At 45.9% G+C, this 24396-nt stretch overlaps 1 protein-coding gene and 1 pseudogene across 8 annotated transcripts; one reads left to right on the plus strand and one right to left on the minus strand.

Annotated features, from left to right (window-relative positions):
• Positions 1-513: 513 nt before the first annotated feature.
• On the plus strand, positions 514-23837 carry SLC6A16 (solute carrier family 6 member 16). Of its 8 annotated transcripts, none has more exons than XM_039878694.1 (13): positions 7520-8397; positions 14824-14913; positions 15608-16002; positions 16414-16571; positions 16731-16857; positions 17019-17194; positions 17385-17495; positions 17670-17911; positions 19198-19384; positions 19771-19972; positions 20082-20241; positions 21257-21419; positions 21637-23837. In XM_039878694.1, exons 3-13 carry the CDS (start codon positions 15633-15635, stop codon positions 21910-21912), a joined length of 2172 nt encoding a protein of 723 aa, XP_039734628.1. In that variant the 5' UTR covers positions 7520-8397; positions 14824-14913; positions 15608-15632; the 3' UTR covers positions 21913-23837. The 8 variants fall into 8 exon arrangements, with proteins under 8 accessions (XP_039734627.1, XP_039734628.1, XP_039734625.1 ...); XM_039878691.1 differs by having other exon boundaries at positions 7520-8068; positions 8229-8397; positions 17385-17911; XM_039878693.1 differs by lacking the exon at positions 7520-8397 and adding an exon at positions 514-896 and having other exon boundaries at positions 17385-17911.
• LOC120615587 (uncharacterized) lies at positions 3539-3654 on the minus strand (annotated as a pseudogene).
• Positions 23838-24396: the final 559 nt, after the last annotated feature.

A 24396-nucleotide genomic window follows, 5' to 3' on the forward strand; every position in this document is an offset into this window, starting at 1 on the left:
TTACCCCAAATCTCCAAAACTTGTTTTTTTAAGAAATACAGTGTTCGAATGTGGTCAAGAAAGGCGCATGTAGTTTTTGAGTACAATTTTCCGTCTTTTTGGTGGAACACAGAGTCAGGGTCAGTGTTAACAACAAGAATTATGAGGAACGGAAGTACTTGTTATTTCGAAGTGTTACATTTCAGTTGCTGGCAAGATATCTGTTAGTAGTGACGATTTGTGCTTCTTGGGTAAGATGCCAACTATTAGGTAAATGTTTCCAGCCTCCTCAACTTGGTTAATTTTTGAATGAATTGAATTAAAATCTCTGTTTTTCTGTTTACTGCGCCCATTCCCCACCACCCCACCAAAGGAAAGTAAAACCCAAATGAAAGAAATCACTATGGACACTATTTTTTATTTAAAAAAAATTTTTTTAATTTATTTTTAATTTTTAGTTTCATATCTTTTTTTAAAAAAATGATTATGGTGACATGGATTAACAAAATCCAATAAGGTTCAGTTATACAATTCACCAGTAAAGTGTATATATATTGATTGTATTGTGTGTTCCCTGGCCATGGACACTCTTTAGAGTTATCGTATTTGATTTTGTGTTGATAATTTCTGAGGCTCTTAGTTACTTTTTCTGTCTTTAGGTGTTGTGACAGCATTTTCTTCTGGCGTTTCTCCTAATTCTTTGGCCATTTCTTTGTATTTTTTTTTGTTAAACATTCTAAAATTATGGAATAGAATATATATCCACAAACGTGCGTGGAAAATGTACACAGAGTTTTAAGAGAATATAAAGTTTATATCTGTGTAACTGACATCCAGATCAAGAAATAGAATATATCCGTGACTGGAAGATCACCATGATCAGTTTGCAATCAGGACCACTTTCCTTCCTTTTAGAGGTAACTTCTAGTCTGAGTTTTTGATAATCGTTTAGTCTGAGTTTTTGATAATCATTTCTTTGATTTTCTTTATACTTTTACCATGCGTCTGTGCATCCCTTAACTATACAGTTTGATTTTGCTTCTTTTTGAACTTAGAAATATGGACTAATTCTGTCGAATATTTTGTCATGTTTCTTTCGTTTCACTGTGAGATTAATTTGTATTGTTGAATGTAGCTGTAGTTCCTTGGTTTTCCTCACATATGTGTAATATTCTTTTGTTTGAATATTCTGCAATTTTATTGTTGAATCGTTGATGGAAATTTGTATTTTTCAACATCATGACAGTTGTGAGTTGTCATGGGAATATACCTAGTAGTAGAAATTGTTGGGTCGTAGGGTATGTGTGTATTTGATTTTACCACTAATACTAAATTGTTCTCCAAAGTAGACATAACAATTGACACGAGCATTAGTTGAGGATGAGACTTCTTGGTTGCTCTACATCTCATCCCATGGTATTATTAGACTTTTCCATTTTTTTCTAATTCGGTAGGCATGCATTGGTATTTCATTGCTATTTTAATTGCCTTTCCTTGATTATTAATGAGATTGAACACTTGTCCAAATACTTACCGGCCTTTCGTTAAGCTCCTCGTAAGCTTCTTGCCTGATTTGTAGGTGTTTTTTATATTTTTTGATTATTAGTTGTTATGTAGGTTGCAGATATCTTCTCTCATTCTATAGTTTTTCTTTATATTCTCCTTTTTGGGTCTTTTGATGAAAAGGAATTTTGTCTTTTAATATAGGAAAATGTATCAAGTTGAAGATTTATGGTTATTGCTTATTGTGTCTTTTACCAAAGTGTTATACTTCAGGGGGCACCTGGAGTAGTGTGAGATTGTGACACTCCATTCTCTTATATTTTTTAGAACTTTGTAGTTTTGCTTTTCACTTTTACTTCTTTTTTCCATCTGCCGTTGAGTTTTGCATGTTTTTCGAGGTAGGGGGTCAATTCCTTTTTTTGCTATATGAATACCCAGTTGTCCTCGCACCATATATCAAAAAGTTCTCCCTGTATTCACAGGTCTAAGGCACATCTATCACATATCAAGACTCCGTCTATGCGTGGGTCTGGTTTTAGGCTCTCTGTTCTGTTCCATTAGTCTATTTGTTTGTCCCCATCTTGAGTCCCAAGGTCTTGCTGTAAATTTATAAGAGTTAATGCTTGTGGGAGCATGTCTTCTCACTTTCTCACTTTGTTGTTATTCAAGGGTATCTTAGCTATTTTTGGGCTTTTGAGTTTTCAAGTACATATCAAGGTTAAGGTGGTCTTACAAAATAAGTTGGGAGTGTTCTTTTCTGTTTTCCAGAAGAGCATTTTTAATGCTGAAATTATTTCTTAAAGGTTGGTAGAATTTGCCATGAATGAATAACATCTGGTATTAGACAGGTTTGTGTATATATATGTGTGTGTGTGTAAGTGTGTGCATGTGCACATGAACATATATGTGTTTGAAAGATTTTTGATTATAGATTCATTTTATTTAATGGTTAGGACTTCTTGGGTTTTTTTGGTCTTCCTGAGGTAGTTCTTTGGTTAACTTTTTAAAAAGTATTAGAACAGTTCATATATTTTTCAAATGTATTGGTGCATTAATGTTCGTATTCATTATTACTTATTTAATATCTGTAGCATCTATAGTAATGTCCCTTTATTATTCCTAATTTCGGTTATTTGTGCTTTCCCCCCTTTCTTTGGATCAATCTCACTAGAAGATTGTTAATTTTATTAGCTATTTCAGAAAACTTTTGGGCTTTGTTTGTAATCTCTGTTATATGTTTGTTCTTTATTTCATCAATTTTTGGTTATTATGAATAAAGATGCTATGACAATTCTTTTTAAAAAAATTATTTAATTTTTTATGGTGACATTGGTTAATGAAATCCAATAAGTTTCAGCTGTACACTTTAACAGTAAGGCATATATATATTTACACTGTGTATTCGCCTCCCGTAGTTAGATTTCTTTCTGTATGACAAGGCTTGTGAGAGTCTTTTGGTGGCATATGTTTTTATTTTTCTTGGGTAAATCCATAGGAGTGGAATCGCGTCTATCAGTTTAATAAGAAACTAAGACTCAGAAAGTTCAGTTTCATAATGGTTGGACTATTTGCACTCCTACCAACAAGGTGTGAAATTTCCAGGTACTAGACGTCTTTGCCAACATTTGGTGTTAGTCTTCTTAATTTGATCAATTTTGGTAAGTAAACAGACTGGTATTATTTATCATTATATTTTTCTCCTTATAACAGTTAAAAAGTTTTACACTCTTTATTCACTTAGTGGTCACCCTAGAACTCAAAAAATGCACACTTAATTTATCGAAGTTGCAATATGTTTCCCCTCCTCCCAGAAGATATAAAGAACTTAGAATATCTGAATTTTGTTTACCTTCTTCCTAACTTATATGGTATTGTTTTGATGCTTTTTATTTTACTTGTTAATCTCCCAAGACATTATTTTTTTGTTTTATACGCATTTTTTATTCAGATTTTATTACATATTTAATATATATAATATGTATTATATATATTATATATATATATTTTTGCTCTTTCTCACTCTTGCTTCTCTCTCTCTTTTTTTTATTGTTATTTATGCCTACAGCATCTGGTCTTCCTAGGTGGTCTCCCATCCAAGTACTAAGCAGGCCCAACCCTGCTTAGCTTCCGAGATCAGACATGGAGCTTGTTCAGGGTGGCATGGCCGTAGACCATGGATTGTGGCTCCACTGGGGCACAAACCCAGAACCTTCTGTGTGTAACGTGCTCACTGTTACACTATGGAACCACATCCACTCTTACTTCTCAAATCACCCATTTAGGATTACTCTCCTTCTGTTTGAAGCACATGTTTCAGAATTTACATTAATAAGGATTTATTCATGACTGATTTTCAAAATTTTAGTCTGTTGTAAACTACCTTTTTTTTTTTAAAAGTTAAGTTTGTTAGGGTTTAAAATTCTAGATTGTCAGGTTTGTTTGTTTTTTCCTTTCAAGTTATCAATCATCTCCTACCACTTCTGGCTTCCATTTTTGCTATTGAGAAGTCACCTTTTGTCTCCCTTTTGCAGATAATCTGTATTCTTCTTATAATCATTTTAAAGTGAGAGAGAAAAAACAACTTTCCCAAGGTTACAAGGCAGATTTGGTATTAAATTAGTTCCTTTGATTCAAAAGCCCACTACAAATGGCACCTGCCTCTGTAGGGCGCATACCTCAGTGTTTTCAGAAACTCTTTGGGTGGCATTCCTGTTATCATGCCTATTTCTACCCCTATCCTTTGTACCAAAACATTTCTAAGAAGTAAAACATGTGAGAGGGTTTTTTGTTTGTTTGGTTTGGTTTGGTTTGGTTTGTGCTTGGAATTTTGGTGGTGGTAGGGACAGAAATGAAAGATTTGCTTTAAAGAGGTGTTGAGGATTATTTTGCAACTCAGTCATTCCTTCACACTAAATTCTAAAATCTCGTTTTTAGTATCCTTAAGGTCTACTCAGGGAGGCAAACGCTCCCTTGAAAATGCCAAAGCTGCTCCAGTATTCAGAATCTCACTGGAGTCAACCCTTTTTGAGAATTTCCCAGAAAGCCAAGCTTGGGAACACAGTGGCACTGCAGCTCACGCTGTGATGGCCGGGATTTCAGAGGCCGAGGCTTTGGGGGCCCGAGCTGGGAAGGCCCAGGCCTGGGAGACTCAGACTTGTGAGGCTCATGGCAGGGGCAGCCAGCTAAGCAGACCTCTTCACTGGAGGTCCAACGAGGCCCATCGAGGTCCATCTGGTCCAACGAGGTTGCGTACATCCTGGCCCAGGTGGGCTGCTCCGTGAGGACAGTCAGCCTGTGGCTTCATAATGGAGGCTGTAAGTCTGGGGACCAGGAATCATGGATCCATAGGGGGCTAGCAAGACAGAGGCCTGTCCAGGCTTCAAACTCCAAGGTCCCTGGGATCTGCAGAGGCTGGAGACTTGGTACTCTGAGCGGGGCAAGAGCCAGATTACTGCACGCCCAGGAGTGGGAGAGGGTTAGAAGTGCGGGGTGTGTGGACATGAGGACGGTGAGGCTGGAGGTCAGGGTCAGGGCCGGGACTAGAAACTGTATCTTGATCTTCTAGGAACTGGGGGTTGAGGGGCTGGTCACCGGGACCGTGAGCGATGTGGAAACAGCTCAGGCCTGATGTCCGCAGCCCTGAGGGGGGGTCTCTGGTGGGGAGCATGTTCCCTTGGACCCTTGAGGAGCCAGATGGTTCTCAGAGCCCTCCTCGACTCCCACCCCATGGAGTTTTCCCATCATCTGCATCTTCCTGATGTTCCTGATCGGGGTTCCTCTCCTCTTGCTGGAGATGGCGGCTGGTCAGAGGATGCGCCAGGGCAGCATCGGCGTCTGGAAGATCTTCTGCCCCTGGATTGGCGGGGTGGGGTACACCAGCTTCCTGGTGAGGAGCCCGGAGCTACCTGGGCCTGCCCTTCACCCTCGTCCCGGCGTAGGGCCGGTGATTTCACTTCTGAGGGTCAAGTCCCTTCAATGCCCCACTCCTCGGTCGAACCCCCTCCTTTTTCTGGTCCCCACCCTTCCTCTCCAGCCACCTCCTCCCTGGCCCCCAAGGGCGCTTCATCGCCATCTTGTACTTGGATGCATTCAGTGCCTGGACTCTCACCTCCTTGGGCCAGCCCTTCTAGTTTCCCGTTTCACGGGAGCGCTGTCCCCTGCTGAAGGATGCCAGCGATTCTGGTGGGGAGGAGGTGAAAGAGGGTCGCGTGGCAACTTTTTGGGTATCTCGTCTGTTCACTATGAATAGCCAGCACCTAGAAGACTCTCTGGCACATCGCAAACACTCTCATGGTTATGGGATGCACGAAAGGGTCCCCGCCTTCATCCTGAGGGCCCTGGGTACTCATGAAAGGTAGAGGAATGTTTTGGACGTCTTCTTGGGTTGGGATGGAAGACCAATGAGAGAGAAGATGAGAGAGGATGCAGCTCGAGCGGAGGCGGGGTTTAGAAGTGAAGCAGAATATTCGCAAGTTGCTGAAGTCCAGGCTGGCCGCTGCCCCTGGGAAGTGTGAGGCGCGACTGGGCCCCCCACCGTGTTGGGGCCCTTCCTCCCGGGTCCCCGCAGACCTGGTGATTCTGTGGAGCTGCCCCGTCCACCCCGTTCTTCGCTGGCCGTGGTGCTGTCTGTCTCCAGTGGTGCCGCTAGCCCTGTCTGTGACCACCCCGTTCTTCTGTCTCTGAAGACCATCGCCCGTGTGGCCTGGACTCAAGCAGTGTGAGTCTCCCTGTCCAGACCCCAGACCCTCCTCAGGAGTGGGGGCCAAACCTTCAATCCACTCTTGGCCTAAAGACCCTATCATCTCATTTTCAACTCCCCAAAGACTCATTACTCCTCTGCCCTGGTTCCCTTCCCACTCTTCCCTTCCGCCATCTTTCCTCTTCTGAGAGCTTCGATGTTCCGATCCCCTTTCCCATCTCTCCAGTCGAAAGAGGTGCTTTGACAGCACCCATCGTGGGGGCTGCTCATGATAATTGCCCCTTTTTCATGGTCATCCTTGCCATCCCCATGTACTTTGTATACTGCTGCACCCATGCCGTTCCCTTCAGATGCACACGCTGGGATGGGTCTGTCACATCCTCCGAATCCCAGCCCCTGAGTATGCCTTACCAGGCATCAAAGAGCTCCAAAAGGAGGAACTCCTACAAGGTGATCATCAAATTATGGATCAACCTGTCGTGTGACTTCCTAACTTCACTCACATGGCCCAATGTCACGTGTCCCTCAAAACAGATCTAACAGGCAATTATCAATACCAGCTTGAAACTGTTGGTGTCCTTGGAAAAACTCCTTTTATTCTCAAGAGTCGGGGCATCGTTTGGGGGGCTCTTGGGGCCTGGCCGTGCAGACCTCCTCCTGGGCCCCTCTGGTTGCCAATGTCTTTGGGTTCCCCCATTTCCTTTCTCAGTATGTCCACACGCTCATCACATACGCCGTGCGTGGGTTGTGACCCTGCTTCTCCAACGGTCTGCCCAGCTTCTGGGACGGAGCTGGAGAAGCGATGCTCCTGGGCAATAAATCAGTCCCCTGGGACTCCAAGCTGGGTGCAAGAGGACCTGTTTTATTTTTCCTCCGATGTCTCGATGTTCAGTCTTCCTCTCGGAGCCTTTCATGCTTTTGAGAGCTAAGCCTCCAGCCCTGAGCTCCTGCCCTGTCCTTGGGTGGCAAGTGCAGATGCTAGATTTCTTGACTTGCTTTATCCGGGGACTGGCCTGACATCAAGACAAACCCAGGACGAGGTGGCTCAGTAAGATGGGGAGGGTATTCATGTGCTGGTTAATGGGACATGGGGATCCCAGCACGGCTCTAAAAATTATTGCTAAAAACAGTTTCCGAGACCGTTGTGGACTAAGCGATCCACACAGTAAGTGACCTGTGAAGGGACGGATGGCGGTGGGGGCCGCGGCTCGCCCTGCTGGGCCCACGAGCGCCCCGTCTCCCCTGGCCAGAGACATGCTTTTATGACAGCGCTCGAGCGAATGAATTCGCCTGGCGGATGAAAACCGAGCGGGTCTGGGACCCGCGGGAGGGGACTCGGCAACCGAACCGAAGTAAGTCCCCAAGGGGACGAGTTGGTCGGCGACGGGGTGGGGGCCGTGGGCGGTGGCTGGGATTCCCGAAGACGGGTCAGCGTCCCGCGAGTGCTCAGAGACCCCCGGGCTTGCGGTCGCCCAGCTGCCACAGGGAGGCGCCTCTGCGTGGGCGTCTGTGACAGCAAGAAAAAGCCGTCGTCTCCAACGGGCCCCTCGTGGGTCCGGCAGAAGGAGAGAGCCGGGACCCGAGTCTGGACACCCGAAGTGTCACGCTCCTCGAGCTCGGGGACAGGAGGGCCGGAGGGGCTGCGACCCCCGTCATCACCCGCGGGCTCCTGACCCTGGGGCCCCGCCCCCTCCAAACGCTCGCCCCGGACCGCGCTGCGGAGTCGGGTAGGGCGGCGCGAGGAGGCGGTGCCCTTGTCCTCACGGCCCCGGAGCCCGAGCTGGCGACCGCCTGCTTCCTGGGAGCCCAGGCGCTCACCCGCCCTTCAGTCCCTTCTGTCTCTTCTGGCCGCCAGCGCCAGCGCGGGGAGCAGAGCCCGCGGGAGAGGTGCTGGGCGGCGGGGCGCACAGCCGACGGGCCGGGAGGGGGGCCGGAGGGGCTGGGGTGCCACCTCCCCCACTCTAGGCTTCCCTCCTTGGGCCACCGGTTGAAGGCCCTTTAGGGGTGTCGCTTAGCAGAGGACTCTCTCTCGTGGGCACTTCTCTAGCGAGCCCTGGGGTCCTTGTCGTCTGGTCAGCGTCCGTGGCATCCTCGCGCGGGACGAGCGAGTTTTCTTCTGTGCCGCTGTTGGGACCCTCTGGCCTCGTCGGACAGTGGAGCCCGTTCCGTAGTAGGAAGCCATACACGAGTTCCTCACAAGACAGCAGGCGATACAGGTATTGTCATCCTCAGGTTTCATCAGGAGACCAGGAAGAAAGAGGGGTTCACGCAGTGAGTGAGGCATAAAGAAAGCCTGACAAAGATTCTTTTCTCGTGGCTCCTGGCCTCTTTATATTGGACACTTTCAAACACGTATAAAAGAATAACGATGAATTAATTCGTGCTCATCACCCATCCTCAGTTACTCAGGGCCAGTGTGCCCTCATCCCCCGTCTCCCCACTGCATGCCTCTTCATTATTTTGAGTCTCAAATTTACCATTTCATCTGTACATATGTCAGTACCTAGCTCCAAAAAAAGTCCCTTTCAAAAAAACCTGATGAAATTTATCACACCGAAAACAAGTGAGAGTAATCCTTTAATATCATCAAATATTCAGTCAATATTCAGATTTTCCTGGTTGTCTCATTTTGTTTTTTCTGGTAGCTTTTTTTACTTTATTGAGATGTAATTCACAGACCATCCAATCCATTCATTTAAAATGTACAATTCAGTTGCTTTTAGTGTATCACGGACTTTGTATCTACCATCGGCCAATTTTAGTACATTTTCATTATCTCAAAAAGAAACCCCAGACCCCTTAGCTATCACCCCAACTGCCACAGCCCCTAGCCCCAGCCTTAGCCACTAATCTACTTTTTGTTCTATAGATTAGCCTATTCCGGACATTTTATAAAAATGGAATCTTACAATATGTGTAGACCTTTGTGACTGGTTTCTTTCACAGAGCAGTGTTTTCGAGATTCATCCATGTGTAGCATATATCAGTACTTCACTGTTTTTTTTTTATTGCTAAATAACATTCTATTATATAGATATACCACATTGTATTTATTCACTTATCAAATGTCCAATGATGGACATTGGGGTTGTTTCTACTTTGGGGCTATCGCTAATAATGCTGTTATGAATATTCATGTAAAAGCTTTTTGGGTAAACATGCTTTTATTTCTCTTGGCACGTCCTTAGGAGTGGAATTACTTTATCATATAGTAAGTCTATGTTAAACTATTTGAGGGACTGTCTTATAATTTTTTGAAAGTTTGTTTGAATCAACATCCACCCACATAAAATTTATGTATTTAAAGTTGTTGCTCTATCTCTTAAGAATCTTTTTATCTATACCACAGGGCTTCTTCCCTCTTTCTTCCCCTTGCAATGTATTTGGTGATAAAACTGAGTCATTTGTCCCGTAGAGTTTCCAACAAACTGGAATTTGCTGATTGCCTCCTCGTTGTGCCATTTAATGTATTCTTCTGTCTGTCCCCTGGGTTTCTTATAAATTGGTAGTTAGGTCGAGACATTGATGAATCTTAGGTTCAGTATTCTGGCAAGACTACTTCATGAATGGTTTTATGTATCTATCAGGAGGCAAAAAAAATATCTGGGTGTTTCTCTTTCTGTGGCGTTAGCTACTGATGATCATTATCTAGATCCATATACTCATTAGAGATTATAAAATGGTGGTATTTTATCATTCCTTTTTTTTTATTAGCTGGAATACTTCCAGCAAGAGCCATGGGAGTTTGACTCCAACATAAGCAATTCTGAGCCCCCTCATATCCTACTCCAGAAGCCAGCCTTCTTAGGTAATATACCTACTAATGAGTGTAAACCGAACTGTCTTTCATGGTGCCTATTTGACCCATAAGATATTCAGGCATTGTCATCAACACCACCCTGGTCAAGAAATACAGAACATCAGCAGCACCCAGTAAGAACCATGTGCCCCCACAACTACTACTCTCCCTTCTAGAGGTAATCACTATCCTGACTGTAAGGTAATCACTTTCTTGCTTCAACCTATGTGCGTATCTCTATATAGTTTGCTTTACTTGTTTTGTAGATTATCTACCTACCTATCGTCTATCTATATAAAGCTACAGTAACTAAGACAGCAAGGTAAATGTGCGACGACATACAAAATGACCAACGAAACAGAATAAAGAGTCTGGAAACCTACCCACACATATATGGTACTATAATAAGTGACAGATACAACTGGATATCCATATCTAAAAAAAATTAATTTGGATTCACACCTCATACCTGATACAAAAAAAAAAAGAAAAATCAACTCAAGATAGATTCAAGACTCAGGACAGATTTTTCTATTTCTGTATAGAAAAACCACTGGGATTTTGACAGGGTTTGCATTGAATCTGTAGATCACTTTGGATAGTATTGACATCTTAACAATATTAAGTCTTCCGATTCATGCACGTAGGGTATGTTTTCATTTATGTCTTCTTTAATTTCTTTCAACAATATTTTATAGTTTTCATTGTATAAGTCTTTCACCTCCTTGGTTAATTCCTAAGTATTTTGTTCTTTTCGAATGCTACTATAAATGGAATTGTTTTTGTCATTTTCTTTTCAGATCATCATTGCTAGTGTATAGAAATGCAACTGATTTTTCCATGTTGACTTTGTGTCCTGCTTTGCTGAATTCAACTTTGCTGAATTCATTTATTAGTTCTAACAGTTGCGTCTTTTTTGGTAGAATCTTTAGGGTTTTCTACATGTAAGATTATGTCACCTATGAACAGAGATAATTTTGCTTCTTCCTTTACAATTTGGATGCTTTTTGTTTCTTTTCTTGCCCAATTGCTTTGGCCAAACTTCCAGTACTGTGTTGACTAGACGTGATGAAAGCAGGCATCCTTGACTTGTTCCTCATCTTAGAGGGGAAGCCTTCAGTCTTTCACCATTGAGTATGGTGTTTGCTGTGGGTTTTCACATATGGCTTTTATTATGTTGAGGTAGTTTCCTTCTATTCCTACTTTGCTGAATGTTTTTATCATGAAAGAATGATGGATTTTATCAAGTGCTTTTTATGCATCTGTCCAGATGATCACATGATTTTAATCCTTCTTTCTGTTAATGTGGTGTATTACATTGGTCGATTTTCATATATTGAATCATCCTGCGTTCCAGGAATAAATCCCACACTGTCATGGTGTATTATCTTTTTAATATGCTCCTGAATTCAGTTTGCCAGTATTTTGTGGAGGGCGTTTGCATCTATGTTCATAGGGGATATTGGTCTGTAGTTTTCTTAGAGTATCTTTGTCTGGCTTAGGTATCAGGTTGGCCTCATAAAATGAGTTGAGAAGTGTTTCCTCCTCTTCAGTTTTTGGGAAAAGTTTGAGGAGAATGGATATCAATCTTAATTTCAATGTTCGGTGAAGCTGTCAGGCCCAGGGCTTTTCTTTGTTGGGGTATTTTAAAAGTACTAATTCAGTCTCCTGACTAGTTATGTCTAGTCAGAGTCTCTATTTCTTTGCGATTTAGTCTTGGTAGATTTCGTGTGTTTTAGCAGGCACCCAACCTGGTTAGGTTCAGATGGCAAGTTTTGCCATATCATCGGTGGGTGCTGGTTACGATATTAGTTGAGTTTTCCAGCCTTGGCTATGTTATTTGGGTTAGCGTGTGCCATCCTGTCTGTGACTTTGGCAGTGGTCTGTAAATTGTTCAGTTTTCAAAGCCTTGCTGTGCTTCTTTGCTTGTGCAGTTTAGAGGTGAGCCTCTGGGAAGAAGGGAACTGCGGTGTTCCCCGCCTCACAGGAACCCCGTTTCCTGGTCCTCTGGAAAACAGGGGCTTTCTCAGGGAGCTTTGCTTTTAGTGCATGGTGCACAGTTCCATGATGTGGCTTATTCTTGGATTAAGAGACAAAGGAAGAAAAAAGATATATGTAACTCATTTCCCCATTGTAAGTCACTATTCGAGTTTTAACTTATATCCCTAGTCTGACCACTACTGTTTACTGTTCAAAGTCCTAGGGCAGCCACTTTTTGAAGTCTATCCAGAGATTTTAAGCTGTCATCAGTGAGAGAGAGTGGCTGTATTTCATTGGCTTATTCCAAATTGGCCAGCAACAGAAGACTAGTGGCAGTCTCTTCATTATTTTCGGCACTTTATTTTTCTGTATAAATTGTAAAATCTCATGAGCTTTCATGAAAAATTATGTTGAGATTTTGATTGGAATTGCATGGACTCTATAAATCAATTCGGGGAAGAAATTCCATCTTTACAGTATTAAATATTTATATCCGTGAACATGCGATATTTCTGCATTCATTTAGGTCTGTTTTAATGTTATTTAGGTTTATTTCTTGATGCCATATAGTTTTTATTGCTATTGGAAGTACTATCTTTCTTTTGAAAAATCCACTTTCTGTTTAATATTACTGAATAGAAATGCAGGGTTTGATAAACTTTTATTGAAGTATCACATATTAAAGTATGAACAAATCATAATTAGGGCTAGGCATATGATCACAATGTGAGCACACCATCCCAGCTTCTGACACTATGAATTTGTTTTACCTATTCTTGAACTTCAAATGAATAGAATTATATTGCATATTCTCTTCTGGATCTGGCTTATTTCATTCAGAATAATATTTTTGAGATTCATCCAGGTTGTTGTGCATATCAGTAATTCTCTCTTTTATTGTTGTATACCCATGATATGAATATACTATCACTTATACATTCTGTTGATGGATATGTGGGTCGTTCCCAGGTTTTGGTAGTTATGAAGAGTGCAGCTATTAGCATTCTTGGAGATGTTTTTGGTGTACTTATGTGCACATTTCTGTCAGACGGTCGCTTTGAAATGGGTCATAAAGTATCAAAACATTTAAAGTATGTGGATATGTTCAACTAATTTCCAGAAGTAGCTGTACCGATCTACACTCCCGCCAACGGGGTGTGTGAGTTTCCGAACTTCCCACACACGTCGTTTGGTTTAATCAGTCTTTTTCATGTTAGTTTGTCTAGTTGGCATATAGTGTGCTCTCATTGTGGTTTTCACCAAACATTTTATTATGAAAAATGTTTAAGCATACAGGAAAGTTGAAAGATTTATACAGCGACCATCAACCTGGATTCTACCCTTAACAATTTATTGTACATGATTCATCACCTATATATTCGTCTGTTCTCATTGTGGTTTTAATTTACATTTTCTTGTTGGCCAGTGAAGTTGAGCATTGAGTACCTTTTCATATGTTTATTGAGCATTTGTATATCTTCTTTAGTAATACACCTGCTCGAACTTTCTTTTCCCTCTCCTCCACTTAAGTCATTGGCTTTTTTTTACTTACACATAAGTATTTCTTTTTTATAAATATTTTTTTGGGGAAACAAGCCCTTTTTCTGATTAAATATTTTATTAGTTTCCTACTTTTGCTCTAAGAAAAAAATACAAGCTTAGTGGCTTAAAACAACACAAATTTATTATCTGACACTTCCGGAAGTCACAGATCTGAAATCAGTTTCTCTGGCCCAGAAGCAAGGTGTCAGCAGGGCTGCGTTTCTTATGCCGGATCCAGGGGAGAATCCACCTCCTGGCCTTTCCAGCTACTGGGCGCCGTTCCTTGAATCATGGCCCCTTCCTCCACAGTCAGACACCTCAGCTTCTACTTTTGCCATCCCATTGCCTTCTCTGATTCTGACTCTCCTGCCCCCCTCTTTCCCTTATAAGGACCCTGTAATTACATGGTCCTTATACATAATCCAGGATAATCTCCCTATTTCAAGACCCATAATTTAACCACACTGAAAAGTCGCTTTTGCCGTGTAAGGTGACACAGTCACAGGTTCTAGGGGTTAGGGTATGAATATCTTGGAGGAGGGCATTATTTTACCATGTGTGTCGCAATGATCTTCCACTATTCTATGGCTCGTCTGTTTACTCAATTAATGGTAACTTCAATTGACAGAAGTTTTAGTTTTAGTCCAATATGCCAAACTTTTCTTTTTCTTATTATTTTTTAAATTAAATTCATTGGGGTGACATTAGTTAATAAAATTATGTAGGTTTCAAGTATACAATTCAGTTATACATTATCTGTATATTGCATTGTGTGTTCACCACCCAAAGTCAGATCTCATTCTGTCACCTAATATTTGACCCCCTTTACCTTTACTTACCTCCTCCGCTTTACCTCTGGTAACCATTAATCTGTAATACAATTGATTTTGTGTATTGCTCTTGTACCTTGAAATCCTATTGAACTTGTTTGTTAGTCCCAATGGATTTTTAGTGGATTTCTTAGGATTTCCTATGTGTACAGTATGTTATCTGGTAATAGAGATGGTTTACTTATTGATTTCATATATCAATACCTTTTATTTCTTTTCCTTGTCTGCTCCCGGCTGGCTAGAACCTCTAGTATAATGTAAATGGCAGAGGCGTCTTTGTCTTGTTCCTATACTTAGGCTTTTTGATTGGCGCTTTTCATGTCCTACTTGAGAAATCTGTGCCTATCCCCAGGTCATGCAGATCTCCCAGGGTTTTCATCTAGAAATGTTATTGTTTTCCCTTTTACACTTAGAACTAGAATTTGCTCTGAATAGGTTTTTCGTTTAATGTGTGACACTGGGGCAGCCAAGGTTCCTTTATTTCTCTTTAGACACCCAAGCGCCCTAGCAACTGCTCGTCACTTATTGAAGAGAATGTCCTTTCTCGGCAGCTTCGCGGTGCTGTCTCTGCTGTAAATCAGGTATCCGCGTGTGTGAACGTGCTTCTGAGCTCCTCCCCCCCTCCCCCCTGGTGGTGTTCAGAGAACTTCCTGTGACTGTGGAAGTGTTCTGTCCCTGCCCTTCGATACGGTGGCCATGTGGCTGCTGAGCACTCGGTATGTGGCCCGTGTGACTGAGGAGCTAACTGTTAACGTTATTTCGTTTTAGTTCATTTAAATGTAACTAGCCATATGTGGCAAGTAGTGACCAGACTGGCCAGTGCAACACATTGCCTCATTGGTCTGTTTGTGCCATGGATCCTGGAGCCAATACTGTGCTCTCTTAATTACTATAGCTTTGTGATTAGTCTTTACAGTTTGTTTGTTCTTCCCCATCAAGACTGTATTGACCATTCCAGGCCTTTGGGTTTTCATGTACATTTTAGAATCAGCTTGTCAGTTTCCACAGAAGGCCTGTGAGTTCAGTAGGAATTACACTGAATCTGTAGATCAAACTGGGGAGAAGTGACATTGTTACACCACTGAGACTTTTCCAGGTGGAGACTGTCTTTTTACCCACATGATGACGAATGGTCAGGATCCTCAGTGGGGCAGTATGGGGGAGGCCTCGGGGCTTCTCGTGGGATTAGCCTCGTCTTTCCTTAGCTCGTGCACCTAACGTCTGCAGTTCTTGATGTCCTTAAGATAAAGAAGGAAGGCGGTCTCACCCCTGCAGAATTAGGAAGTAGCGCTCACCCAGGATGACGACCAGGAGGGAAAGCGTGGAGTCGCAGGATCAGGCTTCCTGGACGGCGGAACCGTTGGATTCCACATCCACGCCGGCTGCTGCCACCTCGGCTTTCCAGTTAGTAAGGTCCAGGACGTCGCTTTCTGAGAAATTGACTGAGGATGAGCAGAAGCGTGACAGTTTGTCGTCGCAAGTTTGGGCTGATGCAGACAATGACTCAATATTGGAGACCCTAGAAAACGTCGTAGAGCCAGTGGAGGAGATCTCCACTAAACGACCATCCTGGGCCAATAAGACTGAGTACCTCCTGGCCCAGGTGGGCTTCTCCGTGGGGCTGAGCACTGTCTGGCGCTTTCCTTATCTGTGTTTTCACAACGGAGGCGGTGAGCCTGGGGACCAGGAATCTCGGACTCACTGGAGGGGTAGAGGAGCCACAGGCTTGTCTCGGCTGCCCTGTGCTCTCTGAGATACATGGGAGCTGAGACTTTGGGGTCTTGATGTGGCAGGAGCCAAGTATATGAACATCTAGGACCTTGGGAGGGAGGGAGCAGGATATCCGAATCCTTGGGTACATGAGGACGGTGGGGCTGGAGGTCAGGGTCAGGGGCGGGACTGGAAACTGTGTCTATAGGAACTGGGGGCCGAGGGGCTGGTCACCAGGCCCACGAGTGATGTGGAAACAGCTCAGGCCTGATGCCCGCGGCCCTGAGGGAGGTCACTGGTGGGGAGCATGTTCTCCTGGACTCCTGAGGAGCCAGATGGTTCTCAGAGCCCTCCTCGACTCCCCCCCGCAGGGAGTTTTCTCATCATCTACGTCTTCCTCATGTTCCTGGTCGGGGTTCCTGTCCTCTTGATGGAGATGGCGGCTGGTCAGAGGATGCGCCAGGGCAGCATCGGCGTCTGGAAGATCTTCTGCCCCTGGATTGGCGGGGTGGGGTACACCAGCTTCCTGGTGAGGAGCCCGGGGCTGCCTGGGCCCGCCCTTTACCCTGCTCGTCCTGGCAGGGGGCCCGTGATTTCACTTCCGGGCGTCAAGTCCCTTCAGTGCCCCACTCCTCTGTCGAACCCCCTCCTTTCTGCCCCTGCCTCCAGAATCCCTCACGGCCCCTAGGTGTGCTTCATCGTGGGCTTGTACTACAGCGTGCTCATGACGTGGAGCCTCTTCTACTTGGTTCGGTCCTTCCAGTCCCCGCTGCCTTGGGCACTGTGCCCCCTCCTGGAGAACTCCAGTCAGTTTGGTGAGGAGCGAGGGGGGAAAGCTAAGAAGAGGACGGAATGGAGGAGGAGGGTCCTCCAGAGATGGGGACGAGCAGGCCGATGGAGATGCCAGAGGGGCTGGGGGCAGAGGGGAGGGGGAGGCGGCGGCCTTGCAGCGTCCTCCACGGCTGGTCCACTTCAGATCCGGAATGCACGCGGACAGTACCCACCGTATACTTCTGGTACCGACACATGTTGAACGCCTCGGACAAAATCGAGATAGGTGGGCTGCCGAGCAAGGATCTCAGTGTCTCTCTCTTCATGACTTGGTTAATTATCTGCATCTCCATGATCAAAGGGCTCAAGTCCTCTGGGAAGGTGAGCCACCCTCTAACTTACTCGTCTGATGGACTCCCTTCTATCTGAGACCCCCGGTATCCTCCTAACTGGATTCTTGTTCTGCAACGTCTCCTTTTAATCTGACGTCCGATTCCCAGTAGCCTGTGACCCTATGATCCCAGCTTCTGCCTTTCCTAAATTTTATTTCTGAATCATACTTCCTACTCAGATGCTGTATGTCTCAGTATTCCTTGCCTACATCATCCTTTTCTGTCTCCTTATCCGGAGTCTCATGCTGAAAGGCGCAGGGGTTGGTCTCCAGAATATTTTGTCTGCCAAGGTGAGGTGTCCTCCCCCTCTTACGCCTCTTATCCAAACGGGGTGTCAGGGACAGTGCGGGTGTCAGTCCAGCAGAGGCCCTCCGTGCACCCTCTCTCACCGCCTTCTTCTTGTCTTCCACCTCTGTCATGGTCTGTCCGTCCTCCCTTTACGTTTGCACGGTGCTTCTCCCCAGGTGCCGGCCCTGTACTCCTTGGAGGTGTGGCGCCGGACGGGGAACCATCTGTTCCTGTCGTTGGGCTCCGGCTTTGGCAGCTTCACTGCGATCAGCTCGTACATCCCTCGGTCCAACAACTGTGTGGCGGATGCCTTCGCTGTGGCTCTTCTCAACTTGCTTACCTCAGTGACTGCCATGGTGTTTGTGTTTGCCACAATGGGTCACTTCGCCACAAAGAACCACGAAAACTGTTACTTGAAGTGAGCCCAATCTTTTGTACGGAGAGCATCGCAAAGACCACAGTCTTAGAAATAGCACACAGAACTCCAGTCTAGGCCCCCATCCTTCAGGGACGCTGGCTCAGTCAGTATGGGTCCCTCCACCCGGAGCGTCCCAAACCTTAGTAACGTCTCTGTCTCTCCAGCTGTCTCTTCCAGAGCTGCCTTTCTAAACCAGGAAAACCTCAAATTCGGAGCTTTTCAAAAGTGTGTTTGTCCCATTCTTAACTGGGACCACCACGCAAAAATTCGGGGAAGCCTTCAGCTGAACCATTAGACAAAAATGGGGCCTGTGGCACCAGAGCCCCAATAGCCTGGTCCTTATTTTCTTCTCCCGTGATATTAATTTCAAAAATACTTATCAGACATTTATTTATAAAACATCTCCTATCTACCAACCCCCGTGCTGGGTTCTGGAAACATAGTTGGTGGCGAGTCAGACCAGCGTCCCTGCCCTCAGGAAAAGCACAATCTTTCGAAGAAGCAGATGCTAAACAGGGAATCACAAACTAAATCATAACTGATCGTGGGGATGATGAGGAGACACGGAGGGGGAAGCTACTGACTTCCTGGGGCAATCAGAGAAGGCTTCCTAACGGAGGCAATCCCGAGCCGAGTGTGTCTCCTGGCAGCACCACTACTAGTCTGCTCGCGAATATTTCCTATTCACAGACCTATATAAAGGAACACACCGTTTTTTAAAAAGTTGGATCAGACCATACTACTTTAGCGCAACTAGCTGTTTTAACCTTATAAAAACAGATCCTGAACAGCTTTCCATCGCAGTAAATAGAGTTCACGGAGCTGAGTGAGAATTTGTAGGCATTTGCCGAACGGAGTGTGGGTGTGGCGGTAGAATTGGGGTACAGCGAGTGGGGGTAGAATGGGGAGGTTCTGGACGGAGGGACCATCAGATACTGAGGTTCTGAGGAGGGAGAGCACGGCAAGTCGTACGTGGCCGAAGTGTAGAAGGTAGAGACTTGGGAGTTAGGAGGTGGAGGCCAACAGGCCACGAAAGCTGAGGAGCTTAAATGTTACCCCGAGACCATCCAGTGGCAGGTGGGGGGTCCTAAAGCCCACAGTGATACTGTAGGACGAACCCCCCACCCAGGGGTGTACTTCTGGCCTCACGCGAACACCTTCGCCACCGTGGAGAGGGCGTCGGGCCGTGTACACCAGGGCCCCAGACACCCTCATCTAGAACATCAGAGAGGAGATGTTACCTTAAAGGCCCGAATGGTTTTGTATCATTCCACCCCTGTCCCCAGGAATGCTGAGGAGGTGAGGAATCTGGTGGTCGCTGGGGTGCTGCCCCCCGAGGTCAGCTTCCCAGAGAGTTCGTACCACGATATAAGCTCCACCTACTCGGCGTGGATCAGCAGCTACCCTGAAGAAATCAGAAATGTGCTCCTGCACTATCTGACCAACTGCAGCTTGAGCAAGGAGCTGAAAGAGGTGGGTCGGGGCTGGGTGTGGGGCCCCAGAGTTCTGCCCCAGACCCCCGGAGCACCGGAAGCTTCAACTCTCCTGAGGATTCTGTAGGTTCCGGAAGGGCAGTTCTCAGCAGCACCCTGGACCACCAAGACGAGGCTTGCCGTCTTCTGTGATAAGCCACCATAGCCTCTAGGGCACCACGCACTAGAGTCCACATGAGCCCATGTGCCCCAACCCAAAAGCGCTGCCAGCTGTGGTAGGAGGCAGTCTTCGGGCCTCGGGGCCAGAGGAGGCGGATGGCACCCGTTAATGGTGCTGCAGGCAGCTTCTTAGGGGGCGGGGATGGAAGGGTGGAGGTGGGGCTCTACCCTTCCCCTGAGTCCTACCCTTCCTTCCTTCGCTTCCAGGTGATGGAGGGCCCGGGCGTGGCCCTTGTGGCATTCTCCGACATCGTCTCTGTGTTTAAGTGGCCCACCTTCTGGGCCATCATCATCTTCGTGTTTCTGGTGGCCTTGGGGCTGAGCACATTGATGGGGATCCTGCAGGGCATCATCACTCCTCTCCAGGACCATTTCTCCTCCCTCAGAAAACACACGAAGCTGCTCACAGGTACTCTGACCTGTGACCCCAGTCCTCCATCATTTTGCTCAGCCCCGTGGGGACTCATGCAGCCCAGCGTGAATTCTGACCTTGACCTAAATCTGATGCTTTCCTCCAGTGGGCATCTGTGTGTCCATGTTCCTGGGCAGCCTGGTTTTCGTGGGGCCCTCCGGCAGCTACTACGTGAACCTGCTGGATGACTACTGGGCGTCTCCGCCCCTCTTCTGCATTCTCATCGTGGAGAACATGGCCATGGCCTGGATCTATGGGGCCAGGAGGTGACGTTCCAATCCCGGATCTCCTGCCATGCACCCACACAGCTAGGGTCCCGGGAGAGCGTTGGCCCCTCCTGGAGAAAATCGATGTAAAAAGGGCAAGTGGTTAGCAGTCTATATCAAGTCCTAGGGCTCCTGAGCCCTACCTTTGAGCAGGGTAGTGTGGACACCTGAGACAAGCAGTCCCTTGCTCCTCACAGTGTGTCTTGTGGACCAGGGGCATTGGCTGGAAGCTTGTTAGAAATGCAGACCCTTGGGCCCACCCCCCAGACCGTCGAGTCAGTCCCCGCATTTTCACACGAGCCCAAGTGATTTGGATGCACACTAACATTCAAGAAGCACTGTGTAACCCAGGGGTGGCAGTGTTTCCAGGTGACAGCAGTTCTTGGCATCGGGTTCATTCATTCATACACTCGCTCAGTCTCAGATATTTCCTAGGGCCTCCCATGTGCCAGGCAGGCCTCGCGGTCAGTACTCGGGATGCTGGGATAATTCGTATTTAGTTTGCTCCCAGAGTCCCAAGAGGAAGACATGTGTGAGCAGATCCGTGGGCAGGGTGGCAAGTCTGATGGAGGTGGCCAGGGGCACTGCAAGAACACATGGTTATCTAAAGAAAAGCGAGGAGTCAGGCACGGAGGGCGTGCGTAAACCGAATCAGACAGGTGAAGGAGAGTTCATCAAAGGAGAAAGCAGGGCATTCTGGGCAGAAGGACCCCGACTTGCGTATGCATGAGGGTGAGGACGGTGCCCCAAAGAAAGCCGGGTACATGGGCTGAGAGGAACTGCATTCAGGAGTTTGGCTTTCATCCTGAGAGAGAAGGGAGGTGGGCGTGTGGAATTTTTTTTAAATCCTGGGGCTTGGACAAAAATTAGCCTGGAAAGGGGTGGATCGGAGGCAAGAAGACTGGTCGTGGAGTTGAACAGAAAGGCCTAAGGAATGTTAAGGGCTGACACATGCCCCGCAAGGCTGCGTGAGGTCCGGACGGCCCTCCCAAAGTCTCGTGGCCCTTTCTCCCAGGTTCCTTGCAGACATCATCATCATATTGGGCCGCCCCCTCTCTCCCGTCTATCGCTGGCTGTGGTGCTACGTGTCTCCGTTTGTGCTGCTAGTCCTGTTTCTCAGCACCGTGATTAATCTGTATCTGAAGACTATCACCTACATAGCCTGGAACTCAACCGCTGTGAGCCTCCCGCGACGGATCCCAGACCCCAGACCCCACTAGGGCACGGACACAAGACTCTTCAATCCACGCTTGCCTCTAGGGCTCCGTCATCTCATTCCCCGATTCCCTGGGGGTTGTCGTCTAGCCTCTTGGCTTAGTGGTCCCCCGCCGCCACCCTCTGCATTCCACTTCAGAGCCCCCGGGCATTCTAACCCGCCCTCCCCTCCCTCCACAGTCCAACGAAGTGGTCCAGAGTTACCCGTCGTGGATGAAGATCCTACTCATCGTCCTCATTGTCGTCACCATCTTGCCCGTCCCCATCTACTTCTTGTACACCCTCTATACAGTGTATTTCCCAGCCTCCAAGACCGACAGTAGGACCACGGTTACCTTTGAACCCGAAGCTAAAGGGGACTTTCTGGAGTCTCGTCCGCGGCTTCACAAGAGGCTGGGCCTAAAGATGATGAGTAAAAAGGATAAAAAGCCAGGGGGAAATCTTCCTGCCATGTGAGTAATTTCTCTGGGAAATAAAGACCTGGTCCATTCGGTATGACGTCGCTTCCTTTCCACGGCGGAACCGCCTAGCTGGCCGCGTGGCCTTAGAAGACGGAAATGGAGCAACTGCTGATGGAACCGGACCCAGAGGTCTTTTGTTTTTCTGAATTCGGAAGGTTTCTCTGGCCTGGTGGGGATGAGCAAAGCAGCCGTCCCCTGCATCTTCGGCGCTCTCCCCCAGCAGACCCGTAATAACGTGTTCTTTGACCTACAGTGTTTGACGGCGCCAACGCTGACCTGCTCCTAGGCTACCTTTCTCTTGGAGCTGGTTCGTGTAAGGTCTAGTCCCTGTGAGACTAGGGCCGAAACAGTGCCAAAATGGTGATTTATTTATCAGTTAAGTGAAAATTTTACTTTTATTATAAAAAAAAGGGTCCAACTCCCGGTCACGCCTTTCACTGACTCTGTTCAACTCACAAGCTCGAATCCCAGGTCCTCTCCGCCCGGGGCTTCCTGTAAGCAGATGGGGCCGGACAGAGACGATTTGCTCAGAAAACAGTGGGTTCGCCGACTACAGCAAAGTGCGTAACTATCTGCTAATCAGTGATCGCGTATCTCTCTTAAACACTTGGAGTACTTGGTGGCTTGAAACTTGACACAGCGAATGTTTTTACTAAGGTGATCTAGGAGCCTGGAGGAAGGGTATTAGGCAAGGGAAAAGGGGGAGAGTAGAGGGTGACCTTGGAGATTGAAGAAGACTCAAGGAGGACTTCATCTGGGCAAGGCGACGATGAGACAGGACAAACAAAACGCCCCATCATTATAAGACACCTAAAAATATAAAATAAAAACTATTTTAAGAATCCTCTTTAAATGCATAGACGAACTTAGAAAAAATTAAGGGAAATCTTTTAAGAGGTCAAAAATGAAACCTAAACTTGACACCGTTTTTCTAATTGCCTGTAAGATTTTCTCTGAATTCTTGGGGTTCACAGATTTCACCAGGTTATGCCCAGATATATATATATATATATTTTCCATCAAAACTGCCTGGAACTCAGTGAAGCCTTTAAATTTGGGAGGGAGGGGAAGGCTTTCTTTACTGGGGGACATTATCTTCTCTTACTAATTTACTTGTTGCCTCTCCTCCATCTATTCCTTTTACTTTGGGGACCACTGTTATTCGTATGTCAGTCTTTTTATTTTTCTAGCTTTATTGAGATATGACTGACATATAACAACGTGTGGGTTTAAGGTGTACAGTGCGATGGTTTGATGCACACACCTATTGCAAAATGACCACGACAGCGTTAGTTCACACCTTCATCGCCTCACGTAATCACCTTTTCATGTGTGCGTGGTGAGAGCATTTAAAATCTACTCTCTCATCAACTTTCAAGTATGTAATACAGTATTAACTAGAGCCACCATGAGGCACACCGGACCCCTGGAACTTATTCCTCTTATAATTGGAAGTTCGTACCCGGGGACCACCATTTCCCCCACTCCTCTCTCTCCCCGCCCCCGGCAACTGCCATTCTACTCTGTTTCTGTGAGTTTGGTTTTTTCAGATTACACATTAAGTGAGATTACAGAGCATTTATCTTTCTGACGTCTCACTTAGCATAATGTTGTCAAGGTTCATCCAGGTTGTGGCGAACTACAGGATTTTCTTCCTTGTGGCTGAATAACATTCCATTGTTTTTATATAGGATGACATTTCTTTATCCATTCATCCGTATGTGGACAGGTAGGCTGTCTCCATGTCTTGGCTATTGTGCGCAATACTGCAGTGAACGTGGGGGTGCAGATCTCTTTGAGATAGTGATTGCATTCCCGGATGTATGCCCAGAAGTGGGCTTGCTGGATCCTATTTTTGAACTGTCTGTTCATTTTGTATGCCTAGGCTACCTTCCTCCTGGAGCTGGTTTGTGTAAGGTGCCTCCCGCCCCACAGGTGTCATTAGGTTATTGATCTTTTTATGTAATTTTTAAAGTTCTTGGTATATTAGGGAAATTAAACCCTTTGTTATAAATGTTGAAATTTTTAACAACTTTGATGCCTTTTAACTTGGTTAATTTTCTTTTTACTTTGCCCTGTGGAGATTTCATTTTTATGTAGTCAGACTTATCACACTTTTCCTTTACGGACTCTGGTTTTTATGTTATTATTAGAAAGCCCTTCCCTGTGCCAGGATTCTAGAAATGTTCATGCATATTTATTCCTAGTGAGTTATGTTTTCGTCTTTCACATCGTGAGCCTTGATCCACCTGACATGTATTCTGATGGAAGCGGCATCAGTTTCCCCCAGGTGTCTTGCCAGTTCCACCCGTCACTGAGTAACTGGTATTTGTCCCCTGATTTGAAACGCCACTTCACCACACCCAGACGTCCGTCAGTCCCCGGGCGTCTTCTAGGCTTCCTATTCTGTGCCGTCAAGCTCCCTGTGTGAATCTGCTCCAGAAACACCTGATCTAGATGTCGAAGCTTTAAGCTGTGT

The sequence above is a fragment of the Pteropus medius genome, unplaced genomic scaffold, assembly GCF_902729225.1.
Source record: "Pteropus medius unplaced genomic scaffold, Ma_sr-lr_union100, whole genome shotgun sequence".
Taxonomy (NCBI): Eukaryota; Metazoa; Chordata; class Mammalia; order Chiroptera; family Pteropodidae; genus Pteropus; species Pteropus medius.